At 33.1% G+C, this 19867-nt stretch overlaps 7 protein-coding genes and 1 non-coding gene across 8 annotated transcripts; 3 read left to right on the top strand and 5 right to left on the bottom strand.

Moving 5' to 3' along the window:
• Positions 1 to 285: 285 nt before the first annotated feature.
• BX663DRAFT_t97 lies at positions 286 to 357 on the bottom strand. Its single transcript has one exon. It is a non-coding gene; the product is annotated as a tRNA-Gln (tRNA).
• A 1488-nt stretch (positions 358 to 1845) lies between these two features.
• Positions 1846 to 2281, bottom strand: BX663DRAFT_488123 (uncharacterized protein; the record flags this gene model as incomplete). Its single annotated transcript, XM_051524787.1, has 2 exons — positions 1846 to 2154; positions 2195 to 2281. 2 exons carry the CDS (start codon positions 2279 to 2281, stop codon positions 1846 to 1848), a joined length of 396 nt encoding a protein of 131 aa, XP_051380794.1.
• A 1528-nt stretch (positions 2282 to 3809) lies between these two features.
• On the top strand, positions 3810 to 7360 carry BX663DRAFT_562854 (uncharacterized protein). The gene is made up of 7 exons (XM_051531984.1): positions 3810 to 3960; positions 4034 to 4149; positions 4216 to 4269; positions 4332 to 4557; positions 4633 to 5101; positions 5167 to 6644; positions 6743 to 7360. The coding sequence occupies exons 1-7, from the start codon at positions 3854 to 3856 to the stop codon at positions 7263 to 7265; spliced, it is 2973 nt and encodes a 990-aa protein (XP_051380793.1). The 5' UTR covers positions 3810 to 3853; the 3' UTR covers positions 7266 to 7360.
• An 11-nt stretch (positions 7361 to 7371) lies between these two features.
• On the bottom strand, positions 7372 to 10306 carry BX663DRAFT_516594 (DNA mismatch repair protein MutS). The gene is made up of 3 exons (XM_051528618.1): positions 10024 to 10306; positions 7643 to 9959; positions 7372 to 7565 (listed from the first exon to the last, which is right to left on the bottom strand). Exons 1-3 carry the CDS (start codon positions 10285 to 10287, stop codon positions 7468 to 7470), a joined length of 2679 nt encoding a protein of 892 aa, XP_051380792.1. The 5' UTR covers positions 10288 to 10306; the 3' UTR covers positions 7372 to 7467.
• A 756-nt stretch (positions 10307 to 11062) lies between these two features.
• Positions 11063 to 11597, top strand: BX663DRAFT_574324 (uncharacterized protein; the record flags this gene model as incomplete). Its single annotated transcript, XM_051532146.1, has 1 exon — positions 11063 to 11597. A coding segment is annotated over one exon (381 nt), but the record flags the coding sequence as incomplete, so codon positions are not given.
• A 101-nt stretch (positions 11598 to 11698) lies between these two features.
• Positions 11699 to 12124, bottom strand: BX663DRAFT_516593 (uncharacterized protein). The gene has a single exon (XM_051528617.1). It carries the CDS (start codon positions 12084 to 12086, stop codon positions 11751 to 11753), a length of 336 nt encoding a protein of 111 aa, XP_051380790.1. The 5' UTR covers positions 12087 to 12124; the 3' UTR covers positions 11699 to 11750.
• A 581-nt stretch (positions 12125 to 12705) lies between these two features.
• On the top strand, positions 12706 to 15009 carry BX663DRAFT_516590 (uncharacterized protein). The gene is made up of 2 exons (XM_051528616.1): positions 12706 to 13305; positions 13326 to 15009. Exons 1-2 carry the CDS (start codon positions 12722 to 12724, stop codon positions 14854 to 14856), a joined length of 2115 nt encoding a protein of 704 aa, XP_051380789.1. The 5' UTR covers positions 12706 to 12721; the 3' UTR covers positions 14857 to 15009.
• Positions 15010 to 15112: 103 nt separating this feature from the next.
• BX663DRAFT_553791 (elongation factor 2) lies at positions 15113 to 18296 on the bottom strand (the record flags this gene model as incomplete). The annotated part of the gene is made up of 2 exons (XM_051531477.1): positions 15113 to 17641; positions 18177 to 18296. 2 exons carry the CDS (start codon positions 18294 to 18296, stop codon positions 15113 to 15115), a joined length of 2649 nt encoding a protein of 882 aa, XP_051380788.1.
• Positions 18297 to 19867: the final 1571 nt, after the last annotated feature.

Below are 19867 nucleotides of genomic sequence, written 5' to 3'. Positions count from 1 at the left end.
GAAAGAGGTTAGTGTTTTGCATTTGTTGCAGTGAAATTTTCGTTTATTGTTTAATAAGACAAAAATAAGATGACTGACTTGCTCTTGATTCGGGACAGGTTGATTGCGGGTCTGCCAAGAAATGATTCTGGGAATGTTGATACAATGATGTTGGCTTGGGCTTATTTTTTAATAAAGTGATTGTTTGTATTTTACCATGTTAGAAGAGGTCTCTCACGTTACAAAAAATAAATTGTTAAATATAGCGGAAAGGAGTACCAAAAGAAAAGCTGTTATTGGATGAGAAGGTCCCACCGAGAATCGAACTCGGATCACCGGATTCAAAGACCGATATGATAACCATTACACCATGGAACCCTTTGATTTGATTGGATGATATTGGTTTTATTTGTGGACAATTCAAAATTAATTTTCAAACGTGTTTTTTATCCTTTTTGGACGAAATAAAATGTAAATCAGACAAAAAATTCCGAGAAAATTCGAATTTTAGACGAATAAAGATTTATATACAATATTTAGACGTTTACCTGTAATGCTATCTGAATCCCGTTAAGGAAAGCGTGTTTATTATTATGATTGTTGTTTTATGTGCAAAAGATAAGGAAAGAGTGTTTCGAGTCTAAACGTATAGGAAAGAGAAAACAAAAAAGACAAGCCAGTGAAAAATCGATATAGTTTATTGAAGAAAAAATAATACAAAAATTATACAAGAAGAAAATAATATGGAAAAATGACAAGGGCTGTTTATATGTTTTGCAAGATAAGTGATATTAATAGAAATATGATTTGGATAAATTGTTGTATTTGTACATAACATCATAAAGATATAATAAAACATAAATGTGAATATTCATTACCCAATAATGTTGTATAAAAAATATATTATTATGTCAAATATAAATTATGTTATTATTGTTTTGATTAGCAAAAAGACAAGAAAAGAAAAATGAACAGAAGACAAGTGTTATGATTGTAGTCGTCTTTATAACTAAGTTAATAGTAACAAACCATGTCATGGTTGTAAGATTTATAACTTAATTCAATAAGAAAAATAGTCATAATAGAACATATAATGCACTTCTGTGATAATTCTGTCTACAGTCATATTAAGTATATTTACTCTTGTATAGAAAAATAATTAATAAAAGTCTTACATCTAAAAATATAATTTCTTTTATTATTGTTCTGCTGAATATAAATGTATAAAAATAACTTTATATAAGTTAAACTGGGGTAAACTAAGAATAATACAAATACGCGTAATAATTGATTCCACTCAGAGTACACCTATTAGTTATATACAAAAGATATGAATCTATATCTATAATAACTCTTAGTAATCATTCTATAATTGTATTATCAAATACAATTTGTTATATTTTTATCTTCTTATTACTCATCATCCTTATTCACAAAATATATAAATACTCTTACATTATTAGCCCTTATTTTGTAATACTAAGAACAATACTACTTTGAATTGAATTAATTCATTTTATCTTAATAAACTTATTGACAAGTCTCAACGTACTTCTTCTGTTTGTTTTATTTTATTTCTCTTTTACTTCTTTTATTTATATTTTAATTCTTAAACTTACCTAAACCACAACAATAGGAGGATTTGAATATATCCCAAACTTTGATTATGTTTGTTGGCAAGTTTGTACTGTTTATAACTCTTTTTGCAGTAACTAATTGACAGAGAGAATACCAAAATTGTTGTGTAAAAATACAATGTGGGATATCGTTATCATCTGCTTGTTGAGAGCGAAGTGTAATATATTAATTTGTAAATATCTGAGCACGAACCACTATACTTCTCACATCTCCGCTAGCAGCGATGATCTAAGACTTTAAATTGTTCAGGTGCTGAATTGTTACACATTTATCTAGGGGAAGCTTTCTGGCAAATGTCTGATATCTTTGGCCAAGGTTCTTGTGAAATACTTCCTGTTTGCTAAGGATATGGTTCTCGCAGTTGGGTAATCTTGCTGATTTACGTTCGGTTTTATCGCAATTCTTACACTTGTCCATGCTGTTAGTAATAGTAGTTATTCTTCTTCTTTTTTTCAGCTTTTTTATCTCGTTTGATATTGCAGCTTTGTTTCCTCTTTTTTTATCTGAAGTTACGACTTTGTGGTCAGAGAATGTTAGCTAAGCAAAACTTAAAAAATCATGCAATATGATAACTTACCATTATCAGTACTACCTTCCTTGCATAGTTTACACTTAAAGTATACTTTGGAGAACTGATCAGCTTTGTTTCAGTCTTTACAAACATGAGTAGATGCAGAACCTTCAACTTAATTAAAAAAACGTGTTAGCACAACACATCACAATACCCTTTGATTATGATGGCAGAAAATATATGTTTACCTTCGCCTGATGCTCTTTTTTTTTCTTTGACAGAACGAATTTTATTCAGTATTATCGCTTTGTACATGCTTTTTTAATACCAAGCAGAGAAAAAGATAAGAGGAAAAGATATAAACTTGTTCACAGAGTTTTATTTATAGTCAAAGAAAAAAGTAATTATCTAATTGTAAATCAATCACTTTTGTGATAATGCTGTAATTGAAGATATATAATAAAATGAAAAGCTTAATAAACACATTGGATCATTGATATTACATAAGAATACATGATTATGCAGATAAAACAGCCAGAAATGAATAACATCAAAATATACACATGATATTGGTATAATAAACCATATATTATGAAACTAATCTATGCACAACTTTACTATCTAATTATATAAATAATATTATTAGCTATAGTGATTCTTACAGACTTTTGTGTAATTCCCTCTTCTAATCTGTTATTCTTGAAGCAAAACAGATTGAAAAGCTATAGCTGAATTTGACGTTTTAGGCAATTTATTCTTTTGTTTATTAACTTAAAAATCATTAATATAAAGTGTAAAGCAAATACGCATATCATTCTATCTCTAATATTTACTGTCTTTCAAGGCATTCTCTCAAACATCAATAATATATGGGCTTTTTTTAGCACTTTTTGCTAATAAACGTAGCTACTTTCAATTAGGAATACTCCGCACCTTTGTGTTTTTGGTACTTTCGATTCTGAATCCTGAATCACTTGATAGTATGTATTTGTCTATTTATTTCCTGCAGTAGCTCACATTCCTTTTTAAGCTTTCCAAGGTAGCTTTTCAAACTTAGGGAAGTTGATATAGACTGTGCACTCTTTCTAAAATGGCAAACTCCTGGTGTCTTAAGTAATTGGGTCTATAAGTTATATCTTTATAACACTATAACCGTTATTCATTTCATATTCAGTAACCTTTATCACAGCAGATGCTTGGAAATAAGTACATGTCAAAGGTAATACGTAGCAATATAAAATTCTTATGGGTTTATGAGGCTTAATTATGTATCTGCTTAGTAAGTATTTTGATGTTATGTATCTGTAATGTGTTTGCTTGAAGCCCACTACAGTATATAGAATTAATTATTGCTACGCTATATACTTATCTTGATACTTTACGATAAGCTTCCTCAACCTAGTAAACTTCTAAATACTAACTATAATATATACTATAGTAATCTCTAGCCTGTAATGAAGGCCTTTGTATTATCATTCATAAACCAATAAAATACATAAATCCTGAGCCGATAGATTTTTTTTTTTCATTCATCTAAAAAAACTGTCTGATTTACATTTTTATTTTGTCCAAAAAAAGTGAGAATGATGTCTGGAGAGTAATTTTGATTCGTCCAGAAAAAAATTAACATAGTCCAATTTTATGGTAAAATCCGTTATTACAACGTTGTATACAAATAATATCCTTTTATTTTTATTTCTTTTAACTGTTCAATTTTTACAAAACATGTTTTCGATCACAAAATGTGGTCTAAACCTGATATTATTGGGATTACTTTATATTATAATTCCAGTAATAGCCATTTATGAAAATGAGGCTGGTACATATGATTGGTAAATAGTAATGATAGCAAAAGTATTAATCAAAATAATACGCGTTCTCACTAAATATACTTATCCTTTTAAGGCACCATAAATGGGTAGGCCATCCTCGTGAAGCATTTAAAATTGATGATAATCACATTGCAGTTTATTCAGAACAGAATGTCATTGCAGCTCTTGAAATAAATAACGGAGCTATTGGTAAAGTAGAATCTTGTTTAAAAATTTCAACTCATCTGATATATTATTTATTTATATACTCTGTAGAATGGAGACAAGTACTTGAAAATGAATTAGATCATGTTGTAGCTTCGGAAGCAGGTAAGCTTTTTTTTTTCCTCAATAGAAATTCTGCAACAATGGGTTGATTTTTGGGTAAAAAGGTATCTTCACTGTTTCTAGCAATCCAGAACGTGCTCAGTTTTGGAATAAAACAAATGGACAATTAATGTGGGAATACACTTTACCAAAGGAAGAGTACTTTGGAAGTACAAGTCCAGTTATATTGAATGATGGTCAAGTAGCTGTCTTTGTAGGAAGAACCAAGTTGATTAAGCTATCAAATAATGGTGAAGAGGTTTGGCATTGGACTAGAAAAACAAATCCAGAGTATGTTAACAGAATATACACTATATATGTATATATATCTGTGTGTGTGTGTGTTACTAACTATAGTTGAAATAGTCAGATTTGGGAACGTTTGAAGCTTATCCATAGAGGAAATTCGATTTATATCATTGTTGAACCGGACGATAATGAAGAATCCCCTTTTTTTGTAATTCATACTATTGATAGTGAAACAGGAGACGCAACATCAACTACTAAAATTCCTTGTACTACGACATATGAAGCTATTTCGTATATTGGAGATTATCTTTTTTGGACAGAAAACGATTTACTTAAATGGACAAATATCGATAAAATAGACATTAAAAGTACCTCAATCAAATCTTTAGTTAGTTTACTTCCAACTGCTGATAAATTCGTTCCATCTAGAATAAGTCTTTTGGGCAATAGTGAGGATCCTAAGTTTAAATCTTTTATTCTTACAGCAGAATACGAAGAAGAAGAAGAAAGCAGAACTACAAGTGCCTCTGTTCTCGTCTATATTAAAGATGAAGCATTATCGTTGGGTACATACTTTGGAGAACAGGTAAATGTATCTGTTTTATGTAAATATGTATGTATCATTTTATTCATATTATATTTATTGTTCAGGAATCATTTGTAAGCTTTGATACATTCAAAAATTTAATTGCTTATACTGTTAGATCAACGCCTAAAGAATCTATTGTACATCTTTCATCGGAAGCAAAAGATATAAAGATTCAACATGATGTTACCTTATCGGGTGAAATCAACTATATTAAATTAGTTAATCTTGAGCCTTTCCGTCTTTTTGTTGTTACTGAAGGGTCTTCAGTATTTTTGTATAACGAATCATCCATTGTTTGGTCACGTGAAGAGTCTTTGAGTGCGATTACTGATTCAAAGTTTTTAGATCTTCCTGAACAAAAGATGTGGACACAAATGGCTGATGAACTCGATGAAACAACTATTGAACAAGCAGCAGAGAAACCTCTTTCACGTTATGTCCGCCGTCTTACTACACATACACTTGCACTTCGAAAATTACCTAATTGGATTATTTCGCATTTTGTTGGTATGACTAGTTCTACTTTGAAAGATAACAGTAATAAAATTTCAAATCTGGAGGCACAATCTTGTTGGTTGAACGAAACACAACCTGAATTGCTTTATCGTGACAATTTTGGATTGCGTAAACTACTAATTTCTGTTACCAAGAGTGGTAAGATTATTGCTCAAGACACAACTCATAATGGTAAAATTGTTTGGAGCAGATATATTGAAAATTTTTCATTTAATGAGCTTCATATTGTTCGTGCTGCTTCTATCAAAATGCCACCTATCATTGTTGCTATTGGTTCTACATATGATGCCTTGGGTGGAGAGGCAACCGGTTTTGTTCGTTTAAATGCTTTAACGGGCGACAATTATATTTCAACTATTCACGAAGCTGCTGAATTCTTTGAGCCTATTATACTTACTAATATTGGCGTTGATAAAGTGATGCGTTTGCCAATTGAAGATCCTGAAGAACGGACTCATATTTTGGCTATTTACGAAGCTGGTTCTGGACGTGTCTATATTTATCCTGATACACACGCTGCTCGTCAACGATTCACCAACGAGTTTCTTCCCAATTATTATTTTTCCTACAAAGACAGCCATGGTAATATGCAAGGCTTTAAGGTGACTGAGGGCTATAGAGGCAGCTTACGAGCTAATCCTCTCTGGAACTTTTATTTACCAGAAAATGAAAGTCCTGTTACATTAAGTCATTCCCAGCCTTATGAAAAGGTTGCTTCCTTAGGACGTGCTCTTGGTAACAGAAATGTGCTTTACAAATATTTAAATCCTCATATGTTTGCTATGGTTACTAAGGATAACGAAAAAAAATATATCAAGATTCGCATTATGGATTCTATAAAGGGATCAATTTTACATGAAACTATTCATGAAAATGTAGATATTGAAAATAATGATGTACATATTTTACAATCTGAAAATTGGTTTGTCTATCACTTTTGGAGTAATGATATTAAAGGAAGAGGTTATCGAACAGTTGTTCTGGAGCTCTTTGAAGGAGCGCATGAAAATATGCGTATTGAAAGGTATATACGTATATGTATATGCATATATATTTATATAGTTTTTGAAAGATAGAATACTAATATTTATATACATTTGTATATATATTTTTCTTGAATAGTACTAATTTCTCCTCTTTTGATAATGTCCAGCCTCATGTTCTTTCTTCGTCTTTTGCTTTCCCTTACCCTATTACTACTATGGGAGTCACGACGACTAGAAACGGTATTTCGACAAAAAACATTCTTTTTGGTTTACTTTCTCATCAAATAATGGCAGTTAATAAAAGATTATTTGATCCTCGCCGTCCCACCGAAAAGCCCACTAAAGAAGATCAAGAAGAGCAATTGTTTCCCTATGGCCCTATTCCAGATGACAAGCGTCTCTTTTTGACATACGGGTTAGATGTTGCTGGTATTCAAACTATTATTACAAGCCCTTCCTTATTGGAATCAACATCACTTGTATTTGCATATGGTCTTGATACTTTCTTTACACGTTCCTCACCAAGTAGACAATTTGATGTTCTTTCAGAAGATTTCTCTAAAGTTCAACTTTTATTAACTATTATTGGTCTAATTGTTGGTATCTGGATTACTGGACCTATGGTGCGTAGGAAGCGAGTAAATGCTTTATGGAAATAGATGACAGTATATGTAAAACTTAAAGTTAGAGCATTCTTTTATTTTATATATACATCTATTTATACAGCCACAATAAAGCTTCTAATATGTATAAGAAATCCATGTCTTTTTATTGATTAGCTATTTATGTACTTTTATTATTTACATTCGTAAATTATTTACATTTTTTTTATTATTATCATTATTATTATTTCTATACTAGTTAGTTGTCTTTGAATTTGCTAGATGAGATTAGTGACTGAGAAACTTGTAATGAATTCCACATATCGTTTGCTTTATTTATAACATAATCTGGCAAACCTAACAAAAAGAAAAATAATAATAATCATAATCATAAGGTATGAAAAATATTTCTACAAAAAAAAAAAAAAAAATACCTGCAATTCGAGCAACCTTTATTCCGTGTGATTGTCGACAAACACCTGGTTGAACTTTATGATCTAATCGAAATCCGCCATCCTGATCCTCCTCAAGACTGGTTTGGTAGCATTTGATGTTACTAAAATTTGAAGTAGCATCAGCTAGTTCATGATAATGTGTAGCAAATAAGGTTCGGCATTTAATATGGTTATGTAGATAATCCAATACACCATACGCTAATGAAAATCCATCTTTAGTGGATGTGCCTCTACCAACCTCATCCATAATAACCGTAGACTTTTCTGTTGCCTGTTGAAGAATTGTAGAAACTTCAGACATTTCAACCATAAAAGTAGATTGATTTTGCGCCAAGTTATCAGCTGCGCCTACCCGACTAAAAATTCTATCTGTCACGCCTATCCATGCACGATTAGCAGGAACAAAGGATCCTATATGAGCCATCAAGACAATAATTGCATACTGTCTCAAAAAGGTACTTTTCCCACCCATATTGGGACCAGTTAATAGCCAAATACGTTGCTTTTCTTGCACATCACAATCATTAGCAACAAACATTCGCCCTTTTCTTGCCAAGTTGGCTTCTACAACTGGATGTCGACCACCCATAATCATAGTTCGGTTTGTTTGTGTTATTCGAGGACGAACATAATTATTTTCATGAGCGATATGAGCAAAGCAGGTAAGGACGTCTAATTGTGCCAACTTTCTGCAACTTTGTAAAATAGTCGTACTATGATCCAATACTCTATCAACCACTTCTGTAAAAATTTTATTCTCTATTTCTATAATTTGCGATTGGATGTTTTCTAAACGAATAGAGATATCTGTCCATTCTTCTACTTGGAAACGATGTTTACTTTTAGTATGGTTGAATGGTATTGCATTTGGAAACCTAGTAAGAATATTGTGTGCTTGTCGCGCGTTTACTTCAATAATGTGCTTAAGAGAGCCTTCTGTGAGTAATGTAAGCGAATTTCCGCATAGTTCACGTAATTCGGTTTGTAAGTTCAGTCTTTTAGTTTCTAATTGATTTAATTCATGATGAAGGTTTGATAACTCTGGATGGAAAGCATGGTTGACAAATCCATATTCCTTATTATTTCCTTTAGATTGAATTTGCTCATAATCAAAGGCATCTTTAATATAGGATGAAATAGATCTATGAGGATCCATGTCTATCATAAAATCCTTCAAAGCCTCTGGTAGTTTTAATTTACTATGAATGCTTTGAATTACATCAAGGGTATATAAAATCTCCAGTAAATCAGAATGTTGACCTCGTTTAAGTGCTAAACGTTGAAGTGCCCTTTGAGCATCTGTACTTTGACGCAACAGACTACGTATATCCTTCAATAAAAAGATATCATTCGTAAAAAACTCTACAATATCTAGACGTCTTCTGATCTCAGATATGGAGGTTAAAGGAGAGGTGATCCAACGTGTCAACAATCGTGATCCAGCACTTGTTGATGTATGATCCAAAGTACCCAATAAACTATCCATCCTTTTCCCTTGAAGACTTTTCAATAATTCAAGTGATGTCATGGCTGCACTGTCAATACGTACTGATTCATTTATATTAAATTGTATGGGCATTTGCCATTTTAGCTTTTTATCGACATGTGTTTCATTAACATATAGTATTAATGCCATTCCTGCTGCTAATTCATCGTTACTAAAATTAGGTGCTGTCTCTGAAAATCTCTTAAACATACTGTGTAAAGTTCGTCCAGCCTTATAAGCATCATAATGTTCAGCAGGCTCATAACTTATGGCAATACTAGAATCAGCCACTAACATTTTTGTAATGGGATCATAGGCATCCTGATCTATTAAGCCTTGCTCTAATACTGCATCGGAGGGACGCATAGATTCTGGCAAAATAACTTCTCTTGGCCCAATTCGAGCAAGATCATTTTTTAAATTCACTAGTGTTGTACGCTGCATTATAAATTCTCCAACAGATATATCAACCCAAGCTAATCCTATAAAATCCTTATTTGGGAAAATAGACAAAAGATAATTGTACTGATTTGAATCTAAAAATCGGTCTTCGATGACAGTGCCTGGTGTAATAATTCTTGTGATTCGACGTTGCATGCCCACGATTGATTTATCTTCTCTCGACACAGGTCCTAATTGCTCACACAGAGCAACTTTGCATTGAAGTTTATTGACCAATATGTCTAGATATCGATCTAATGATCTTGAAGGGAAACCAGCAAAATCAACAACGGTGTTAGCAGTAATTAATTTTTTAGTCAGTTTTAAATCTAATTGAGACGCATAGAGAGTGGCATGGGATTCATAAAGCTTTTTAATACTGTAAGTCAACAAAATGTACATTAGTGAATAAAAAAAAAGTAAAATGAAATACCTCGTAAAAATCACCCACTTGAACTAAGAGTACACAAAGAGGGTACTTTTTTGTATATGCACGTACTGTATCAAGAACTATTGATCCAGTTGAAATTTCTACATGATCAGGTAATTTATCTAATTTTTCTGGCTTCGATCTATTAACTTTAAATTCACTTAATTTGACGTTTACAATACGTTTGTTTAAAATGGGTGTTGCAATAAACGCTCTTGATTTAATTAGACTTGGTAAGAATCTTTTGTTCAAGACACATCGAAGCATGTCTGGAACAAAAAAAAAAAAAAAAAAAAATCAGGGAAGAAAATTATTTCAAAAAAAAAAAAATGCATTTATTATGTAAAGATTATTATTACTAGTCTAGTCATTGTTTCAACATAATTCATCGCATAATAATATTTATCTAATATGTTCCAGTAAAATGTATTGATGAACTATGGTTTTGTAACTTACGGCAAACAATTTTAGGTACCTTCCCCTTTTTTTTTTTAAAAAAAAAAAAATTGCAGTGTTGTTTCTGTAAGTTTTTAATAATGAAAAAATAGCCGAAACATTACTTTGTATTATTTAATAATATAGTATATAATAACTTTAGTCTTAATAATAGTCATTGATAGAATATTCGAGCACTAATAATAATAATTAGATACATAATTCAAACAGGATTATGACTGGTGTATTCAATTACATAATTGTTCTTGAGTGATACATATCATATATACATTGATAATATTGAATATTGTTATGTAATAAGATCTTATACAACGATAATGATAGTAACTCATAAATAATTGATATTGTTGCAGCTAGACATATTTACTGAGAATTGATATTGATGTGTCGCTCACTTCAGTGATAATAATTCGTTATGCTTCTAAGAACGGCGACAACTCAGGGAGAAAAAAAGAATAAAGATATATCTTATTGATCGCAGAACTATTCGGAGATAAAACTCAGAAGCAGACGCTTATATGTCTTAGACAACAAATATTACAGTAAGTTTGAAATTGACAATTAAGAACACAAAAACTTACTGACTGTTGTTATAGATTCTGTGGTAAAAAATAGTATCGAAGTATTGCCAAAACACCATCAGATAATAAATGAAATAAAGAAAGAAGGATATCAAGTGATTGGTTATTGCAGAAAATCCGTTGGGAATACAGAAAACAGAGTCAGTTGCTTACAAAGGATGATAGATATATTGTACAAAAAATCATTAGTGGGTAAAGTCCTTAGTACAGCGAAGCAAATGTTTCCAAAGCGCGATGTGAGAGATGTAAACCAGATCTTGTCACAATTGAATAACGCTCATGGAAGCACAGTAGATTTTTTGGAGTTTTTAAACAACAGCCCAAAAATATGCGTTATATCAATTGATTATGCTGGCTTCACCACTAACCATACAGATCTTGAATAATTATGAAGGTAACAAAGAGCGTAAATTCTAAAATAGTAATAAACTTACAAAAATTTTGTATCCAGAAACAACTCAAGCCTACAAAAAGTATTTATTGGTCAATTCTTTTATGAAAATCAGTTTAAGTATTTCAATAGTGTCCAGTTGCTGAACAAGCCTGAGAATCTTAAACTGTTTAATTGTCGCCCAGCTTTAAAACAAAGGGGTAAATAGATGTGGGAAAGTAGGCGTATACTATCAATTAGGACAGTAGTTCTTTTTTTTTTTTTTTATTAATAAACAATTGAAATTACAAAATTTGAGTTTTCTAATCTACATGGTTTTCTACCAAATGCAAGCTGCTACGATATCTTTTATATTTCAAAGGATTTGAACTGATTCTTTCATTACAATGTAACAAAGGTTTATATGGATTTTCTTCAAAGAAAACGTCGACATCTTTAATCGTTCCCGCTTTTTTTAGAGCTATAGTTACGTTAGATTCAGTGTGCTTCAAGCAAAAGAAAATGCATAGTGCTTGTTCTCTGGTTATATCTTCAACCATTAATAATAAAATGTTGAAAAGAATAGTTTTAAATTCTTGAAGTGCTCTTTTATAGGCCACCAATTGGCATGGGAATGTATTGAGCCAAGCAGGACCCATTCAGGAAAATGGACCTGTTGATTTTTTTTTTTTTTTTTATTTTCTCTAAGCAGTGAAATGGACCGATGATGAGGAAAATCGAAAGTCGTGGCTATAAGCCGATGTATCTGCCTCCATATTCGCTTAAATTAAACCCAATTGAACAGTTTTGGGGCAATGTTAAAAGGAAAATTGAAATGCCACAAACTGTTGACTGAAGAAAAATTGTCTGATAGAATTGTTGAGGCATGTAATGCCATACCTGCTGAAATTCTATACAACTTTGCCAGTCATTCTAAACGACAAATCATTCAATGTTATAATAAAATTCCATTCCAATCATTTTGAAGTCAAAAAAATACACACATTTTTAGATCAATTCAATTTAACTTGTTGTGACATTTCTTTTATTTCAAAAGGACAAAATTTCTAGACATAAAGGGACAATCATTTTTGGGTTAGTGACATTTTTTTTTTTTTTTTGGTTACGGACATTTAATTTTCTCAAAGTGACAAAATTTACCGTTCTCACTGTACATAAACAGAAAAGGAAGATAATCAATTTTGAATTCAGAACAAATTAAAGTTAAAGTAACAAGAACTTTTTTTTTTTTTTTTATGTTCTTCTTTCTTGTTATATTATTCATATATTCATTATGGAATACTCACAGCTTATTACAGATAATATAATATCAGTTGAAAATGAAGATGATGAGGAATCTGACTATTCGCTTGATTATGAATACATTGGGCCTCGTAAAGCAGTTTATAGAGATGAAGATGATAATGATTCAAACGCATCCGAGCTATCTTTTTCTTCATCTACTGATGGTTTTGATATGTGGGATGAGGACCCTTACAGCACAAACGATTTCACTTGGCAATCAAACGATATGAATTTAACACAGTTTATAAAATTGAAGCAGAAAGAATTAAATAGTATCAATACACCGTGGAAACAAGAATCATTTTGGAAAAAGGAGAAGGGGTGGCCTAGACAATTACCTGTTTCTAGTTCCACAACGAATCACGACCAGTCGGCAAATGCTTTATCACTTGTTTTATCCGATTTCGGTTCTTCTGAGAAGCTTCATACTATCTATAAGGATCGAATTATTGAATGTGGAAACTATGATGGTCTGATGGTTGATACCACGTCATCATCATCATCACCTTATAATATAGATAATAACACGACATGGCTGGACAGTGATGATAATTCCATTAGTATTCAAAAAATGTTACAACCTCTGGGAGTAGTAAATTTATCGAGACACATGCTTCTATAAACCATCATTTAGAAGAAGAAAAAAGACAAAATAATGAATGTATAAACAACAAAACTTCAACTACCAGTAACACTTTAATATCAAACTTTATTCCTTACACCAAATATCTTAAACGATCTCAATTTCCTACTATTTTACCCAAACAATCCTATCATTCTTTGACCTATGAGCCTATGTGTATAGTAGAAAAATATGGCTATATGGCAATCGGAGGTATTGAAGGAGAATTTGAGCTTTACTGCTGTATGGAGGAGGATCAAAAGCCTATTAAAATATGGGGCACTAAATTCAAAAGTAAAGACAACGTCTTATTAATGACAAACTCTGTTCAAATTGTACGATGGAAAAGAATTGATTTATTAACGTCAGGAGATTATTATTATAATCATTACTTGATAGCTTCTTTAAATGACGCTGGCGTGCTCGTATATCATCTACCTCATCATCAACACTGTCAGCAACATTATTCCTCATTTTTGGCGCATAACACCGTTGCATCTACTTGTCATCTCCAATATCATCATATTCGCTCCTTCGATCGAGTCCCCATTAACGATGCTAAAGTCAGTCCAGATGGCAAACATCTTATTTGTATAGGTGATGCTGCCTGTGTCTTTCATTCGGAAATTTCATTTGACGAGCGAGATCAAATTATTTTTAGTTTGCCCGAGAAATTAAAGATACCATCATCTATCCTATTAAATGATACCATCCATAAAACAACAACAACCACCACCACCACTACGACAACCTTACCCTTTTTGTCTTCTCAATATGTTGCCTGGAGCAAATCTTCTCTGTATTTTGCACACACATCAGATACACATAATAATGTCTTTGTCTGGCGCACAAAGCCTCGATTCGAAATGCTTTACCGTATCGATGCTGGAGGGTACACATATGCTATACAATTTCATCCAGAACGTGAAGGTGTCTTGGCTTTCTCAAATCGTTATGGCTATCTACACACGGTTGACTTGGATACCTGTATCGATCAAAATGAACCAACTCGTTTATTTCGTGTCTTGGACTTTGATCGACAAACGACGGATAGTGAAGGTCATGTATGTACAAGTTCTTGTGTAAAAGGAAATGAGGCTATCTATCATACACTGCATATATTTGCGCGTCAAGAGATTACCATGGTCTCCTTTCGTGGTGAAAAGAGTCGAAGGTTGAGAATACTGGCCAAGATCAATGGACTACAGTGGTCCAAAGATGGATGTTATCTGTATGTTGCAACTAAAAGGCGTGTATTAGCTTACGAGTTTATTCAGTCCTCTTGTCATATTCAGAGTTTAGAAAAAATAACTGGTCTTGCTGCTTTGTCGGTTTTAGAAGAAAAGGAACGAGTAAAGAGATCAAAAAGAAAAGAACAATTTGAAAACAATAATGTAGAAAAGAAGAAGAAGAAGATTTGGCATGATAAATGGAATAATATACCACCGCATATTAGAGATTATCTTATAAATAATAATGCACACCTGGCTAGTCATTGGTGAAGAATTATATATACATATATGCATATATCTTAAATAAATGTAATAACAAATGTAATAAATGCAAAATATATATTTATATGATTTCTTTATTTCATATACATAAAAATCATAACAAAATGTGTATGTGTACATGTGTATATTATTAAACAAAATGGCAATAGATTAAAATATTATTATTTGATTTCCCATCTTTTTATATATGTATATATATATAGATCCTTTTTTTTTCCCATAATAAAATTAAAAAAAAAATCATTTAAAGCTTATCATAGTACTTGTCAAGACCAGGAATATCTTCAGTAAGACCCTTTCTCTTACGAACAGCACGAATGATATCGTAGACCTTGTTTCCGGGTTCCAATGGGTCACCGGACATAAGTTGCCAGTGATCGAAGACAGCTTGAGGGAAGGCTTGACCACCAGTGGCAGCACGAAGATCAGCAGTGAAACCGAAGGATTCGTTAACAGGCAAGTAAGCCTTGACGTTCATCATAGGGGTACCAGGCTTTTGTTCTTCAGAGAAGACTTGACCACGACGTCTGTTGAGACAAGAGTAAATACCACCAATAGCAGAGTCAGGACATTGGATTTCGACCAAGTAGACAGGTTCTTGAATACCAGGAGAGGCAGTCAAGACAGAGGCGTAGACGACACGACGACAGGTAGGAATGATTTGACCACCACCACGATGGATAGCATCAGCGTGAAGAGTGACATCAAGAATGTTGAAACGACAACCACGGAGGTTTTCATCAGCAATAGGACCTTCCTTAGTAGCCCATTGGAAGGCAGCAACACAAGAATCCTTGATTTCACCAAGGTATTGGACTTGCTTGGTAATATCAACCATGACGTTGGGACCAGTACCATCAGGACCGAAACACCAAATCTTACGAGCTTCAGAGACATCCCATTCGTACTTGTCGGCAAGAATACGAGCACGAGCCTTGAAATCGTCCTTGGCAGAAATCTTACCAGCTTCGATTTCATCAGCGAGTTCTTCGTTCAAGGGCAAAGCACGCATATAGATACGGTTGTGCTTGTTAGGAGACTTGGAAAGACAGTCAATGCTAGATTCAGCAGTAACAGTTTCACGGTATTGGACAACAGGGTCACCAGTCTTGAGAGGAACTTGAGCGTGATCTTCTTCAAGATCCTTCAAACAAATTTCAAGGTGAAGTTCACCAGCACCAGCAACGATGTGTTCACCAGAGTCAGAAGTGTAAGTCAAGACACAAGGATCAGACTTGGCAAGACGCTTAAGACCTTCAACAAGCTTAGGAAGATCATTGGCATTCTTAACATCGACAGCAACTTGGACGACAGGGGAGACAGAGAACTTCATGACCTTCATGTTGTGAGCGACTTCAGAAGTGGTGATAGTACCAGACTTAACCAAGAATTGATCAACACCAACAAGACCGATAATGTTACCGGCAGGACAGTCTTCAATAGCTTCAACGTTACGACCCATCATAAGAACAGTACGTTGGATGGACTTAACAGCAAGATCAGTCTTGGAACCAGGAACATAGTTAGGACCTTGGATACGGACCTTCAAACCAGCACGGACGGTACCAGAGAAGACACGACCGAAGGCATAGAAACGACCCTTATCAGAGGTAGGAACCATCTTAGAGACGTAAAGCATAAGAGGACCGTTGGGGTCACAGTTACGGATACCGACGGCACATTCGTCATCAACAGGACCTTCATACAATTGTTGGTAACGGTAAGCTTGAGAGGTGACAGGAGAAGGAAGGTGGATACAGATCATTTCCAAAAGAGCATCACCACAAGGCAAGAACTTACGCATAACGACCTTAAGAAGGGCCTTACCTTCCAAATCCTTTTCATCACTAGCAAGACTGATTTCCAACTTTTCCAAAAGAACCTTAGTTTGATCCTTCTTGAAGTTCATGATAGAATCAAAGAGACGGTAGATAGGGTCCAAGACGAACATGTTGAAAGCACGTTCGAGTTGGTTACCACTAGCATCAGTGCTCTTAGTAGTCCACTTCTTAGTCTTAGGGTTGAAGTAGTTTTCACCCCAGAGCTTGTTCATCATCTTCTCCTTATCAACACCAAACTTCTTGGCATAACGGATAGCGAATTGACGAAGAGTGAAACCCCAACCGTGAAGACCAGAGGCGAAAGCAACGGTACCCTTTTCAGGGTAGACTTGACAGTCACCAAGAGCTTCATCAACGTAGGTAGAGATGATGACGTTAACGGATTCAATAGTACGAGCAAAAGAGTTGTAAAGTTCTTCCTTGTCCAATTGAAGTTCGAGAAGAGCACGATCAACCTTGTTGAGACAGATAACAGGCTTGATACGTTCAGTCAAAGCTTGACGCAAGACAGTTTCAGTTTGGACACAGACACCATCAATACAGTCAACGACAACAAGGGCACCATCAGTAACACGAAGAGCGGCAGTAACTTCAGAAGAGAAATCGACGTGACCAGGAGAATCGATCAAGTTAATCAAGAAAGCGGAACCATCAGTCTTTTGACCCTTAATTTCCTTGATGTCTTCTTCATTTTCCAATTGGAAATACATGGAGATAGCGGTAGACTTGATAGTAATACCACGTTCTTGTTCATCCTTACGAGTATCCATGAAACGAGCTTCACCAGCACGACCAGAAGAAATAATACCAGCCTTGGAGACCAAGGAATCAGATAAGGTAGACTTACCGTGATCGACGTGAGCAATGACGGACATGTTACGGACATTGGTAACCTTGTCCATCAAACCACGGATTTCTTCAATAGTGAAATTCTAATAATGAACACAAATATATAATTAAAATCGACATTCGATGCATTTAAAATGATAATGACTGGGGAGGGGAGAAAAAGAAAAGAGTACTTACAACTAAATGTCACGAAATAAGAATTAAGAAAGTAAATTATGCATATATAAAATAAACAAAATATTGAATATTAGTTTTAAATTCTAAACTTGAATCGCTTTTCATCCATCTTTTATCACTTCCACTGAAGATGGATGTTCTATTCTCTCTCCATTCTATTCATTTTAACGTACCCATTTTGCCTTATTAAAAAAGAAATTGGTATGAGGAAAAAGGAAAATGCATGCCCAGTTCCGTTAACTATATTTCACTCAGCATCTTTCCTTCCGACGACGAAAAAAGGGCGGAGTCTTATTATTGTATTTTGTTTTTGTTTTTTTTTGGGGGGGGGAGAAAAGAGTTCTATTTTTATACTACGAAAATATTTCTTTGCATAAAGTTCCAGTTGAACAGTAATCATGCTGCTGCTGCAGATTGTAGAATCCAATTTTTTAGTCCGACCAACTTATTTTTCCATGGTCGTTCTTCTAAAATATTGCTTAGTAGTACAATTTTTCGATGATCAGCACAGGCAGATAAAATATGTTCTTGTCTCTTGTAAATGAATGAGTTTTTATCCATAGCATTTACTTTTATTTTTTGTTTTCCCTAAGAATCATCTTCAGACCTAAAAAAAAAAGAAAAGAAAAAAAAATCAATAGTTGACCTGAATTTATTATTTAATTATAACATACCCTCTCAAGAAAACATACTACTTATTTAAGAACCAGGCTGTACTCAAATTTAAATTTATAGATTATACAGTACTCACTGTGTTAAATGGTACATTCTTAATTCTATTCAGCAAAGTTTTATATCCTAATAGGCGAACTTTTTTAATTTCAATTAACGGAATTTCGTTTCTCATTTAGTAAAGTTGATTAAAATTGATTGGTAATTTTGTTGACGTCTTTTTTAGACATTTTGTTTCTCCTATTTTATTGTTCCTGAGAATATCAGTGTTAACGAAAGGAATGATTGAAAATATGACACATGTTCTTTGAGCCATACATTATCTACCTTAATTGACATACAGAAGAATTAAATGTTAACAATGTAAGACAAAAGACATGAGTATTCATAGAGTAATTACTCTCAAGCATCAAAAATAAAATGAATTTACGCTATTGTAAAGATAAGAAACCATTAAGCTAAATGAATTTATTTCATATCGATACGTGCTCGGTTTACTATCACCAAAAAGGCACGTTTAATATTATTCCTAGAGTATCGAGTTATCCTTCTTGACTTTTGAAATGTACAAAGTCTTACATGGTATAACCCATTCAATCAGTCATTGATCATTTTATATTTCCCTGCTCAGGTTTTTAATTCCTTATCCCTAAGCCATAAATTTCCTTATAATAAAGAGTCATACGAATTTCTTACAATTAGCAAACTTACCTGATTTCCTTCATACGAATAAACTTTCTTCTTCGTTTAATGGAATTACCTTAATCATATTTTACTACCACATATTGAAACTTTTTCCTACTACTCACATTGGTACAAACTCATAAAGTATCCTCTCTGGCAATTACGTAGTCTGTTATTAAATACTATCGATGATCATATCTTTAATGAGCAGTTACATTAACAGTTCTTATAGAATAAGTTTACTTGACTCAGTAATGATATTAGCCTTAAACTGGCCCCAGCTTGCCACTCTTCTTTAGAGCAGGATCAAATCCTTTATTTACAATGGCCCATATTGAGTGTAATTGCGTCCTTTGTTAGTATCTTGGAAGACTTCTTAATAGTGTTCCTTAGCTATGTCTTTATCATCTTTATTATAATTTTACTTTTGATTATTCTATGATATGTCCCCATATGCACCGTTGACTCCAAATACCATCAACTATTGCTAAATCGTCTCCCTTTTTCCTTAATCAACTACTAAAAAAAAAGGGAAAAAGAAAAAAAGCCTAAAACCTTTAATACAGTCTCTTCTTTGTTTATCTGCTGACTTATTCATATACTCCATCTTGAAATAAATGGACTACATAGTTTATTTTTTTTTCTTCTGTCTAATGTTTGCTTCTTCATGATTGATTGGTTATCTTTGCCTATCTCTCCTTGAAATCATTCCTTTTTATTATTATTATTACTTTCTTTTGTGTGTGTGTGTGTGTGTTAAAAGAAGCTTTTTAGTC

Source organism: Cokeromyces recurvatus (genome assembly GCF_025118155.1).
Source record: "Cokeromyces recurvatus strain NRRL 2243 chromosome Unknown BX663scaffold_21, whole genome shotgun sequence".
NCBI classification, from domain to species: domain Eukaryota; kingdom Fungi; phylum Mucoromycota; class Mucoromycetes; order Mucorales; family Mucoraceae; genus Cokeromyces; species Cokeromyces recurvatus.
Note: the sequence above shows the minus strand (reverse complement) of the source record. Positions and strands in the feature narration are given on the sequence as shown.

What these genes read in the sequence shown, in the direction of transcription:
- BX663DRAFT_516593 (XM_051528617.1), bottom strand. Translation starts at nt 12,086, where the DNA reads ATGGGTCCTGCTTGGCTCAATACATTCCCATGCCAATTGGTGGCCTAT.
- BX663DRAFT_562854 (XM_051531984.1), top strand. Translation starts at nt 3,854, where the DNA reads ATGTTTTCGATCACAAAATGTGGTCTAAACCTGATATTATTGGGATTA. An exon ending in AATAAATAACGGAGCTATTG is followed by an intron (nt 4,150 to 4,215) that starts GTAAAGTAGAAT and finishes TATACTCTGTAG; the next exon opens with AATGGAGACAAGTACTTGAA. An exon ending in TGTTGTAGCTTCGGAAGCAG is followed by an intron (nt 4,270 to 4,331) that starts GTAAGCTTTTTT and finishes TTGGGTAAAAAG; the next exon opens with GTATCTTCACTGTTTCTAGC.
- BX663DRAFT_516590 (XM_051528616.1), top strand. Translation starts at nt 12,722, where the DNA reads ATGGAATACTCACAGCTTATTACAGATAATATAATATCAGTTGAAAAT.
- BX663DRAFT_516594 (XM_051528618.1), bottom strand. Translation starts at nt 10,287, where the DNA reads ATGCTTCGATGTGTCTTGAACAAAAGATTCTTACCAAGTCTAATTAAA. An exon ending in AAGTGGGTGATTTTTACGAG is followed by an intron (nt 9,960 to 10,023) that starts GTATTTCATTTT and finishes AGTATTAAAAAG; the next exon opens with CTTTATGAATCCCATGCCAC. An exon ending in AAAGGTTGCTCGAATTGCAG is followed by an intron (nt 7,566 to 7,642) that starts GTATTTTTTTTT and finishes TCTTTTTGTTAG; the next exon opens with GTTTGCCAGATTATGTTATA.